Source organism: Pinus tabuliformis, chromosome 9 (genome assembly GCF_031772625.1).
Source record: "Pinus tabuliformis cultivar Carrire ecotype Pingquan chromosome 9, CPIR1, whole genome shotgun sequence".
In the NCBI taxonomy this organism is placed as follows: domain Eukaryota; kingdom Viridiplantae; phylum Streptophyta; class Pinopsida; order Pinales; family Pinaceae; genus Pinus; species Pinus tabuliformis.
Genome location: NC_142307.1, coordinates 1,978,517,446 through 1,978,530,322, shown reverse-complemented (window position 1 = coordinate 1,978,530,322; position 12,877 = coordinate 1,978,517,446). Strand labels below are relative to the sequence as shown.

Here is a 12,877-nt window from a genome sequence, read left to right as displayed (position 1 = left end):
TTCTTAATAGGGAAACGAGCTAGTTGGCCAAGGCCCGGCCAACCCAGCTCGTTCTCCCTTTCTTTAAAGGTGTGTTAACTTAATTTAAACTGTAGGCGTGAATTCATTATTTACTTTGATTTTCCTCACAAGTTACAGATTTGATTTCATTCACAGTTATTGTGTTGCGAATCCATGGTGTGCAGGCTTAGAAGCATTTGATTTCAATTTACATAAGCTTTCCTTTTAATGTTTGATTTCATTTCTGCAAGATCGGTACAAGCACACTGCCTGTACTAGTGCATTTCTGGTTCTGCAAGTTGATTTCATCGGTTCAGTTTCGCAAGTCTTTTACTCATTTCCTTTCACAAGATTTCTTTATTCCTTTCTGCAAGATTGATGTTTGTTTCTAAACTAAGGGAATTATTAATATCTGAGGTTTTACTTAAGATTTAATTGTGTTGTGATGAATATGGAATAAACGATGTAGTAAATTACAGGTCTGTGCTTGCACTGAACACTTTCAAATAAATGATTGAATTTCATGATTAATTATTAAATAAACCCTCTGAGTTAAAAAATTGAAAATGCAGATCTAAATGCACAATTATCTCAGGAAAAGCCTATTCACAACACCTGATGATTTCCATAATTATATAGAAGAGTTTTATGTTTTAAAGAAAGATTTACTTTAACTTTTGAAAACATTTCATGTCTAGAATCTAAGTTTGGTTGATGCATCTTTCTGCTTGTGAAAATTTACTTTCAAATTATGTTTGTTTTGCACTCTATTTCACTGAACGCGCTTTTTATTCTTCAAAAGTAATCTAGAAACCAAGTGCAGAAAATATTGATTATCTGGTGCAGGAACCTCAGATCCAGTACATGATCAGAGTGTTCTAGCTCGAAGACTTAGAACTCCTACACGAAGGTTAGAACTTCAGTAAAAGTACAAAACATCCTTCCGGTATCTAAACCTCATTCCAGTGCAGGCACAACGTTCTGGTACAAGAACGTTGTTGTAGTACAGGAATAATAGTTTAGTGCATGAAAGAATATCTGTAAAGAAGACAGATACACTGAATAACTTATTTATCACACTGCCTCACTGAAGGTAAATATAAAGGGTCATTTCATTACTTAAGATTGTTCACAATGAATTAAGAATCCAATTTAGTTTCTGCGAAAGTACTTTTCATTTATTCCAACACCATACTTTCTTTGAGTATCAATTGTCGCTTGATCATCATTTTTCTTTCGATTCTATAAATTTTTGATATAAGAAGTGGAAATACAATTAGGCAAGGTTCGTATCATTTCTTGGCATTTCTTGTGCTACACCTCAAAGTGTACGAAACCCCGGGTTAACAAATTAAGTGTTGAAAGGAGCTTTCTTAACAGCAATTCCTACACCCAACAATTACAAGCTTCATAGGGAGATGTTTGAGAAAAGATACAAGAGGAATATTGAGATTATGATTGAATACTATAATCACATACAAGAATACTATAACCAAATGGAAAATACGGATAGATGTAGGCTCAAGAGTGTAATAGCCTTGGTGAAAATTCCATGTAATAAAAGTTAATAAAGGAAAAATAATAACCATGGTTGATGGTACACTTATTCCAAGTTGAATATTGTGCAAAAGAATAGTGATGGGGATCACTTGTGGTTGTTTTATGGCTAAAGAAATTGGCAAAGGAAATGGCTAAGGCTTTGGAAAGAAAAATGACATTTTTGGTACATTTATTTATGAAAATAATGAAAATTAGGAGAAATGGAGGTGAAAGGTCACAGGTTGCATGTGAGGAGGAAAATGAAGAAAAATAATGGAAAATGAAGAAAATAGAGGCCTCATTGATAAAAATGCTTCTGAGGATCAGTTGGTAACATTTTTTCAATTCAGTGTTGGAGCTCTCTCGTTATTCTCTCTCTCTCTCATACTCTTGGATAATTAATAGTTTTCTTGAAGCACTCTTCGAGGGTGTGGCATACTTGGATTTTTGGAGCAAGAAGGAAAAGGAAGAGCAGGAAAGTGCAAGAGGACATCGAGATCAGAAGCTACAATGGAATTTTCTTGCATATACCGAGTTGCATGTATGTTTTCCTCACTAGTTTTGGCATGCATGGCATATGCATGTGGATTATAGGTCATGATCTGTGACTAGCATGGAGGATTGTCTGGATTGAAAGTGGATTGCCTAGCATTTCCATTTCTTGGATAACCATGGAGATTGTGAGTTTATTTCCTTGTTTTGTTTTGGTTGGTTCTCATGTTTCCTTAGCTTGGGTTGAGTTACTAGTTCCTAGAGCTTTGGTTGGACAAACGCTTTGGAGCCCTGTAACAATTTGGGTTGAGTTACTAGTCCTGTAGCCTTGGTTGGACAAACGCTCTTGAAACCTTGGTAGGTTGAGTTACTAGTCCTGGAGCCTTGGTTGGATAAATGCTCTGGAACCCGGCAACAGTTGTGGGTTGAGTCACTAGTCCTAAAGCCTTGGTTAAAACAAACACTTTGGAGCCTTGGAAGGCTTGGATAAAGACCGATATGATGATGGTTTTGTGATGTCCGACTATGACGTGGAATCACTATTTGATGTGTTGATGTATTTGGCCTCTGGAAGTCCTGAATGGTTTTGGATTGATGTGTTTTATGACTTCCCACATTCATGCTTGGAATATGGCACAGGGGTGAATGGTTGAAGAGAGATTTGGCTCAGTCATTCTACGGTAAGGTGGAACATGGAAGTCTCATCTTAGGTTTGGATTTTTCATCATCAATATGAGGTTATTTCTCCTTGTAATTCTATGAGTATTATACTAGTTATATGTGGTTTATATGGTTGTGATTTCATTGGTATTTATGTTGCTATTATGTTGGTTATATATATGTTTTATGATAGTAGCTATTTATGGCTCTCATCATGTTTTTACTTGTAAATGAATGAACAATGTATCTATGATATAATGGATGAAATGGTAGTTGATGTGTTGAGGCATAAATGTTTCGTAGTGATTCTTAGCTAAGTATGAGACCCCTATGCTCAAATATGTTATTTACACCTGTAGATTACATATTCGTGATATGTTTGACGAAATGTCTATCATGGCTAGTAGGGGTCCAATCAAAGTCTTATTTAAGTAATTGCATTTGTACTGTAATTTCCCTGTTATTTTACTGTTACGAAGATGTCATTCAATTATGGGCAGTGACCTGGGCTCTAAGCCTGAAAAAGTGGCTCAAATCTTAGGGACATTGGCATAGCACTGTGCAAAATAGTCCCTGGACACTAGCTTGAAGGCCTATGAGAGCGTCTAGATGTCCCTGGATATTGGCATGCCCATTGCGTGACAGCGTATAGAGGTCAAATTGTCCAAAATCTCAGTGGGACCCAGCGGCTGGTTGGTAGAAAGGTTGGATTGGTTCCTGACGGTCCTAATGCTGATGTTGAATGTTTGTATGGTATGTTTCCATCGATTCCACTTCCTTAACGTGACATAGGAGGCTGAATCATATCATAGTGGCCTCTCGTCACATGTTTGCCCCGGCTGGCTGGTTGTTTGGGTATATGTGGGAGGAAGTTGTTACAAATAGGGCCAGGTTTGGAGTAGTTGTGCTCGGTGCAAATGTTTCCACCCAGCATAGCATTTACATGAGTCTTTGGGTAAAGAACAAATCACAAGTACAGAAAAGTTAAGCATTTGGTCAATCTTTTAGTTTTGTTTGTAACAACAATAATTATTAATACTTTTGTGGTGTTGGTTTTCATTTATATTTGAAATATTCATTGTTAGTTGAATTTCTATTTTAGAGTCCAAATTTATCTTTCACCGTCTAGAACCAGGTCCATCTTCAATGTCCTGAAGATTGATTTGCACTTCGAACTCAAAAAAAATTCATCCAACTGTGAATATTGTGAACATAAATAAAAATAAGAATTATTATTATTTTTCTAAAGATCGATTTACCCAATATATAAATTCTTATTTGAGAACATATTTTTTTTTACTTTAAATTTGAATAAAAATATAAATTTTTAAGAATTAATAAGCTCGACCAAGGCTTCTGATATAAACCACGGATCTTTAAAATATATCTTGCATCATATGCCTGGTGATAACAATGCAATCATCCAAGATTCCCTGATTCAGATTTCCATAAATCCTTCTGAATGAGTAGGGAAACTTTCAATCATATTTGCGAAGAATTGAATTTAGTGGTTCCCAAGGACACAATGTTGAGGAAAACAATCTGTGAGAGTCAAAGAGTGGTTGTTTGCATACAGAGGCTATTCATTGAAGAGCCATTACATCTAGTGTCCAAGAGATATGAATTGGGGATGTCGAACTATCATAAGTTGGTATTGGAATTTTTTGTTGTTATTCGCTAGGTGCTTCTCCCTAAATATATTATGGGGATTTCCAATGATTGGATGTAGGGCTTGATGAAAGAGTTTGAAAGAATTTATGGGATTCCTAAGGTTGTTGAGGCCATGTACACTACTCATGTTCCTATTATTTCTCCCAAGGTTAATATAGCTACTTACTTCAATAAAAGGAACACTAAAAGAAACCAAAGAACATCCTACTCCATTACATTGTAGGGCTTTGTAGATAGCACAAGTTCCTTCCCTAATATATGTATAGACTTATAGGGTTCTATGTCTGATGACTTAGTCTTAAAGATTTTTTATCTTTTCAAATTGTAAATGGACGGTTTCGCTTATCCACTCTTGGATTGGCTTCTAGTCCCATATGTCCAACATAATATTACTTGGACTCAACATGCTTTCAATTATAAGATAATCGAGATTGAGAAGATTGTAACGGATGAATTTGGTCGATTGAAAGGGAGGTGACACTGTCTAGAAAAGTGCACTGAGGTGAAGTTGCTTGACTTGCCAGTTGTTCTTGGAGCATGTTATGTGCTACATAATAATTGTGAGCAGCACAATGGGGATTTTGATCCAGAGTTGGCATTTGAACTAGTGGATGATGAGATGTGTCCAGAAAATTGTGTGCAATCTCAGAGTTCTATGCAAGAAAGGGATAAAATTTCCCACAATTTGTTGCATCATGCTCATACTAGCACAAGTTTTCTCTAGACATACTTCCAAAGCCCTTTTCTTCTTTTGGGTATATTTATTAGATTCTATTTTCTAAAAACCATAGTTATCTTCCATTCATGCTCATGAGTTTGAAGCATCCCAATCAAAGATGGGATGAATATAGGGTCACTTGTAGCTCATGAATATATTTCCCATAATTTGTTGTATCATGCTCATGCCAACACAAGTTTTCTCTAAACATACATCTAAAGCTCTATGCTTTATTGGTTTTTTGTTAGGTTATTCCTTCTTGATTCCATGTCAATCTCCCTTACATGCTCTTGAGTCCTCCCACTTCTCCTAAAGCTGGAAGCATCCCACTGAGAGATGGGATGAATATCGAGTCACCTTTGGTTGAGCTAGCAAAGCTCATGGCTCAAACATAATTCCATGCTTGCTTGCATTAGGGTTACATGTTTAGATGTTACAAAAAAACAACTAGAAGCATCCCAAATAGAGATGGGATGAAAATTATTTGTCAATTTTCCAAGAAATTCTTTTATCTAAAAAATAAACTAGTTAGATACCATAGGGAGCTCTATGAAAGTGAGCTTGTTTTGATTCTATTCAATGTTACTTTAATACACACTTGTTTTGTTTATATATATATATAGTATGATAAATAGAGGAATCCAAATTCCAACCTCTCCCATTATAATTTAATCAAGTCCTTGCATAAGAAATAGATGGAAATAAGATGCAAATAAATATATTTACTTGGAGTTACTTCTCATCATTATTTATGTTTTCCTCAATATTTATGTAAGTAAAATTGTAATGTACAAACCTATTACCCACCAAAATTTATGCAAATCCAAATGCTTAATCAAGAAATTAATATATCCACTCCACATGTCAATTTATTAGTTTAGAATTAATTCCTTCTAAACTAGACTATAAAATTCTATTTGCATATTAACCACTATTAATTTAACTAAATAAATTATAATTTTATACCATTTTTCTTAATATTTTCTAAACTTTCAGCTTAACGAATAAACTACATTGCCATATATATTTATATAATTATAAAATTATTTTGCAAGACTATTGGTTTGAAAGATATATTCAAAATATTTTAATAATAAATGGTCACGTAGTCCTACCTCAGTGCTCTCCCGACAAAAACGGCCATATGATAAAAGACAGCGATCCAGGGCCGCCGTTATCCGCACCTCCACTTCCGCCTCATTCCCGTGCGTCATCTGCGCCTCGTCTTCCTTATCGTTCTCGTCTGGGTCGTAAGTCTCCATCGGGGTCTTCAATATCTTCAAAGATCTCAAAATTGGCCGTAATGTGTCCTTGGATAACATAGTCTCAAGACATGGCAACTCCTCTACTTCCAGGGCGCAACATCCCCTTGTGTCCAGCCGCTCAAGTTGTGCAAGATCACACAGCCCTCCTATTCTCCTCAATGCACCACAACCCCTCAAATCTAGATGTTTTAGGGTAGTTGGGAATGCTCTAACCTCCACAAGATCATTACACCACCTGATCTTCAGTTTCTGAAGGTTGGGACACACACCTGCAGGGAAGGACACCTCCGATATTTCTGTGAGGTACAGATGCATCTCACGTAGTCCATTCATACCTCTGTCACTGGAAGAATCCAATTCCCTCTCTTGCATCTCACATAGTTGATTCATGTCAATGGAAGACTCCAATTGGCTCGCCTGTGAAGACTCTGTTAACTCAACAGATGGTTCTCCTTGTCCTTCAACCTTCTTTTTGAATGGTAGTGCGCGTAATGGACAACCGCGTACTCTTAAAATTTCCAGACTGTTCAGCTGCATGACAGAGTCTGGTAAATATTGTATTCCACATTTTGAAATCTCCATATTTCTCATCTGACTGCACTGTCCGATTGAATCGGGCAGATATTTCAATTTCCGGCATCCATGGAGCAGCAAATCTTTCAAATTCTCTAGGTAACCGAGCCATGGTGGAAGCACTTTCAACAGCGGGCTTCCTAACATCAGAACTTCCAAATTGTTTAGGCATACAGTAGGCGCACTGGGCAACTCTCTTATGTTGGTACTCAGCAAATTTAACCTTGTCAGGGACCTTTGTTGTAGCACCTGGAGAGGTAATACTTCTATTTGGAGACAACCTGAGAGATCTAAGCATTTCAGCGTGGTGATGTTTCCAAGCGTTTCATTGGAAAGGATCAACCTGCTACAACAACTCAAATGGAGATGCCTCAGTCGCAGTAGATTCTCTATGGAATCGGGAAGCGCCTCCAAACTTATACAGTTGCTCAGACTGATAGTATGAACGTTTGATACATTCTCGGGGAAATTTGGAAGTCTCTTCAAATTTACACACCCTGACAGATCGATTTTTTTCTGAAGGTTCATTAAAGCCCCGATGGCGTTTGGAAGCACCTCCAAACTTGTACAGTTCTCCAGATTGATGTTTTGGAGATTTGTTAAATTTTCAATGGAATTTGGAAGATCCTCCAAACTTATACAACCCTCCAGATCGATCTCTCGGAGATTCCTTAAATTCTCTATGGAATCTGGAAGCGCCTCCAAACTTTTACAGCCCGTCAGACTGATACTATGAACATTTGATAAATTCTCGGGGAAATTTGGAAGTCTCTTCAAATTTACACACCCTGACAGATCGATTTTCTGAAGGTTCATTAAAGCCCCGATGGCGTTTGGAAGCACCTCCAAACGTGTACAGTTCTCCAGATTGATGTTTTGGAGATTTGTTAAATTTTCAATGGAATTTGGAAGATCCTCCAAACTTATACAACCCTCCAGATCGATCTCTCGGAGATTCCTTAAATTCTCTATGGAATCTGGAAGCGCCTCCAAACTTTTACAGCCCGTCAGACTGATACTATGAACATTTGATAAATTCTCGGGGAAATTTGGAAGTCTCTTCAAATTTACACACCCTGACAGATCGATTTTCTGAAGGTTCATTAAAGCCCCGATGGCGTTTGGAAGCACCTCCAAACGTGTACAGTTCTCCAGATTGATGTTTTGGAGATTTGTTAAATTTTCAATGGAATTTGGAAGATCCTCCAAACTCATACAATCCTCCAGATCGATCTCTCGGAGATTCCTTAAATTCTCTATGGAATCTGGAAGCGCCTCCAAACTTTTACAGCCCCTCAGACTGATAATATGAACATTTGATAAATTCTCGGGGAAATTTGGAAGTCTCTTCAAATTTACACACCGTGACAGATCGATTTTCTGATGGTTCATTAAAGCCCCGATGGCGTTTGGAAGCACCTCCAACCTTGTACAACCATCCAGATCGATGGTTTGGAGATTTGTTAAATTTTCAATGGAATTTGGAAGATCCTCCAAACTCATACAACCCTCCAGATCGATCTTTCGGAGATTCGTTAAAGTCCAGAAGGCATTTGGAAGCGCCTTCAAACTTTCACATCTCCCCAGATAGATACTTTCGAGATTCCTTAAATTCTCTATGGAATATGGAAGCGCCTCCAAACTTTTACAGCCCCACAGACTGATACTACGAACATTTGATAAATTCTCGGAGAAATTTGGAAGTCTCTTCAAATTTACACACTCTGACAGACAGATTTCCTGAATTTTCATTAAAGCCCCGATGGCGTTTGGAAGCACCTCCAAACTTGTACAAGCCCACAGACTGATGGTTTGGAGATTTGTTAAATTTTCAATGGAATTTGGAAGATCCTCCAAACTTTCACAGCGGCTGAGTCTGATCTTTTGGAGATTCGTTAAAGTCCCGAAGTCATTTGGAAGCGCCTTCAAAGTACAGTCGCTGAGACTGATATTTTTGAGGTACGGCAGGTGACATAAAGAGTTTGGAAACTCTAAAAGTGGAGCATCAATATGTAACTCCCGCAACTGCAGGGGTGGCTGCAAAGTTCATGTTTCAATCATAAGAAAGATAAGACATAACATCATGATTCTCATCTATTCAAAATTAGAAATTAAGTTCATCTACATCCTACTCACATACCTCCTGAGATTCCAATCTTTCCAATCTGTTCCCCTGCACTCCTAAAAATCTTAAATCGCGCATTGGGATACAGGAGGGTAGGGAAGAGCAGGGACAATCAATCCAGCGGAGCCATCTGAGATTTCGTGACCGCACTTTAGTCAATATGCCTTCAACAAAATCTCCGTCACCTTCAAGAAGTTGCAATTTACTGATTCGGACTACCTTATCACTGAAACTTTCATCCTCCCAATGATCTGGTTCTCTCTTGGACCACCGAGAAACCATTTTAATTCCGCGCACTTCTATTACCTGTTTGTGACATAAAAACAAAAAATGGATTACAACACAGCACGCTTCAGAAAAAAATTTGGATAAAAAATCTTTGAAAATTGTTGACACAAATACAAAGGTTGCGATGATTAAAGCACTTACAGATAATGTTGATTGCTCCAGCAGATCATAGACGTCTTTCGGCGTGGCATCCCCGAGACGACGAGGCAATGATGGATCCTGAGCAATACTTCTCCCCAAATCTCTCATGTGATCGTGCATTGTTATACAATTGTACTCATCCACATCAACAAGACATTTATTCTGCAAATTTCGAAACCCCAATGAACCTTTCCACCCTGAACACTCCCATATTATAATCCACTTACCCTTATAGTCTCCTATAGAAAAACAAGCGATATCTAAAAATATCTGCTGCTCCTCTTGACTCAGTGAATCGTAACTTATTTTAAGTCTTTCCTGTATTTCAGGAGGTAGCGCTTGAAGTCCCTTCAGTTGCTCTTCCCAGCAGGATCTGTCGTCTTCTTGACAGAGTAAAGCCCCAAACACTTCCAACGACAGAGGCAATCCGTCGCAGGCGTCTAGAAACCCATCTACAAGCCCTACAAATTCTGGTGGTGGACGTGGCTGAAAGAAGGCATGCCAACAGAAAAGATCTAGAGAGTGTGTTCTATCGAGGCCCTTGAGCTGATAAATTGACGAGTCTGCAATTCTTGCAGTTCTAAGAACATGCTTGTCACGAGAAGTAATCAAAATCAAGCTCATGGGGTCAAGAACATGTTTGATTGACAATAAAGCATTCAATTGATGGAGATGATCTACATCGTCTAATATTATGAGAGCGTGAGAAGATTTGAGATTCTTTTCAAGTATCCCAATACCTTCTTCCCAGCTCTTAATTTCCACATCTATTCCTTTTATGTCCTTAATTAGCTCCCTTTGTAAATGAGTTAGAGACTTTGTACGTGCATTTTCTCTTACATCAAACAAAAAAGAGGAGAAATTGTAACTTGATCTCTTACGGTTAAAAAATTCTCTGGCTAGTGTCGATTTCCCAATTCCACCTGAACCCACAATCCCCACAACCTTGGCCTCCAGCCGGTCTTGCACCTCCAGCCGTGATAGGACTGTCCTCTCAAAGTCTTCAAGTTTTTCCTGCAAACCAATTTTATGTTTGGCCACAAACAGCGGTGGTTTTGGAACCTCTTTCAAAACTCTTTCCACAACCTTATCCACCAGCTCCACCTCGTCCCTGATATTCATAATCAGAGAACTAGTGAGAACAGGCCTACCTAAGTTTGTCATGTACCAATCTAGCACATAATATAATTTTGCAAATTAAAATCTAGCACAGATTGGGATAGTGGAAGATGCTTACCCATTGCACGCCTCTAGCTCGAAGCCGCTTATACCTGCAACACTAGAAAGAGCATTTTTCCATCCCTGAATCATTTGCAATTCGTATCGTTGATCCTCTTCGTGCTTCTGCAGGGCTTCAGCGTACTTTCTTTTGTGTGACCACCGGAGGTCAGCAGGATTAACGTTGTAAAAAACAGGAAGAATTGTACCCCTCGAGTTGATCATGAGGACAAGCTCTTCTAGGCACCACTTCGATTCTGCATAGTGTTCAGAGAAAATCGCGATGTGCACAGAGGCCACTTCAATAACGCCTTTTATTTGATCGGAAATGCTGTGTCCAGCCTGCAGTTCCGGCCTGTCAAGAAAGACTTGCAATCCCCTGGATTTAAGTCTTTGGTAAAGATGGCCGGCAAAGGTGTTTTTGACATCAGGTCCCCTGTGATTTATAAAAACGTCGTAGGAAGATGCACCAGCGGATGGAAACTGCAACGCCATTGGGATTTGGATGATCAGATAGGCAGTAATAATAACAGGAAATGGCGAGCGAGCGAAGTGATCAGGCAGATCGATCAATGGAAACGAAGGGAAGTTCGAAAGAGCGTTGGGTAACAGAAACAATAAGGCTTTGGCTTTAATTAAAGGCTGTCCGTATATCAAAAACAAATTGTTATTATCTTAACCGATCTTTACTGATAAAAAATAAATAAATGGTGGTCCTCTCTATATGAAATCTCTTTATGTTGAAAAATATTATATAGTTGTATCTTAGAAGCGACATCTGAACTTTGGCATGGATTTCACGACGGTACAACTTGATTAAAGATTCTTTTCTCTGCATATTTTTAAAGAGGGAAGTTTCCCTTGTCTTATCAACATCATATCAATGCTTTTGGTTGGAGACAAAATGAGTATGGTGTCACACCATATGACTTTTTGCTAGGGTTTGCTTGATTACATGATTTTTATTACTTATATTTATTTTCTCTTTAACAAGTCTATGGGCATGTTGTCTATGGATGTGAGGTAGTTAACATGTATTTTTATGAAAATAAAGTTTTATTTTAATCTTTGATTTATGAATATATTTTTTCGTAGTGATTAAAGGTAAGCTTGTGGTTTTAAATATAGGTACAACATATATATATTTTCAGAGTGTGGTGTATGTGTTATTGAAAAGATAGAGAAAATGGCTACTACATTCCAAATGTAGATTAAATTGTTATTGGGTGTCTCTTAAACCGCGAGGTTTTGTGGACGTCATTAGAAAACAAAGTAGTCCAACAAGGCTACAATTTTGCCCAGAAAATAATGGAAATTTCGGCAGAAATTTTGGGAAATTTGGGTTACAATTGTCAAGCTTCAGGATTTTGGATGCCTTAGGGGTTTTTGATGGTGCGGAATCCATTTCCACCATAAAAAAACACTTCAAACACTCCTATGGTAATATTTTTTGGAAAAAAGCAGCCAGATTTTGGCGAAAAATCACTTTTTAGGCGAAATTGTGGCCTCAATAGACCATAATGATAAACCCCTTCTTTGCAAAGTTATTTGGAAGCATGGTAGAAAATAAAATCAACAAGTGGGAGGAAGAAAGAGATAAATGTGCTAAAGGGCAAGAAGTTTTTAGACCTTGTTGACCTCTACTGGTCAACTACCCATGCAGTGCACCCCGTTTCTTGACAGAAAGAAGCAGCACCTGATCAGCATGTCCGTGCCATCCTGCCATCAGCAACAGCTTGATCTTTTTGATTGTAAACCCAGTCTGCATGTATTAATTGTAAATAATCTTAGCAGACATGAGTCATGTATGTATTTTGCCTAGGTGGACCTAACTTTCTGATGATAATCTTCGTCCCGGAAGGTTTTTCGTCTCACCGATCCACGGATTGGCAGAGTTTTCCTTCAAACCTGACCCCAAAGCCGGGATTGATTTTGTCATTAGAACTTTAGGAGAATCCTAGTGTGTTGATCTGCTAGATTATTGTGGTGTCGCAGAGCTGGGTGATTTATGAGGGTCTGTATTAAGTGGGCTTGTCCCCTTGAGATGTAAATTGTAAAAGTCATGATGTAATGTGTCCTGAGGGTCGAGAAATGTTTTAAGTCCCCTCATGAGTCCTAAGTCCTAGGTCCTAGGTGATGTTTCCGAAAGCTTAGTTCAGTGATCCATGTTAAATGAATTAAAAATTA

At 38.1% G+C, this 12,877-nt stretch overlaps 1 protein-coding gene across 1 annotated transcript; it reads right to left on the bottom strand.

The window, feature by feature from the left end:
• Positions 1-957: 957 nt before the first annotated feature.
• On the bottom strand, positions 958-11,185 carry LOC149156942 (uncharacterized). The gene is made up of 5 exons (XM_089444918.1): positions 10,710-11,185; positions 9,473-10,583; positions 9,059-9,349; positions 6,196-8,955; positions 958-1,038 (listed from the first exon to the last, which is right to left on the bottom strand). The coding sequence occupies exons 1-5, from the start codon at positions 11,183-11,185 to the stop codon at positions 958-960; spliced, it is 4,719 nt and encodes a 1,572-aa protein (XP_089301044.1).
• Positions 11,186-12,877: the final 1,692 nt, after the last annotated feature.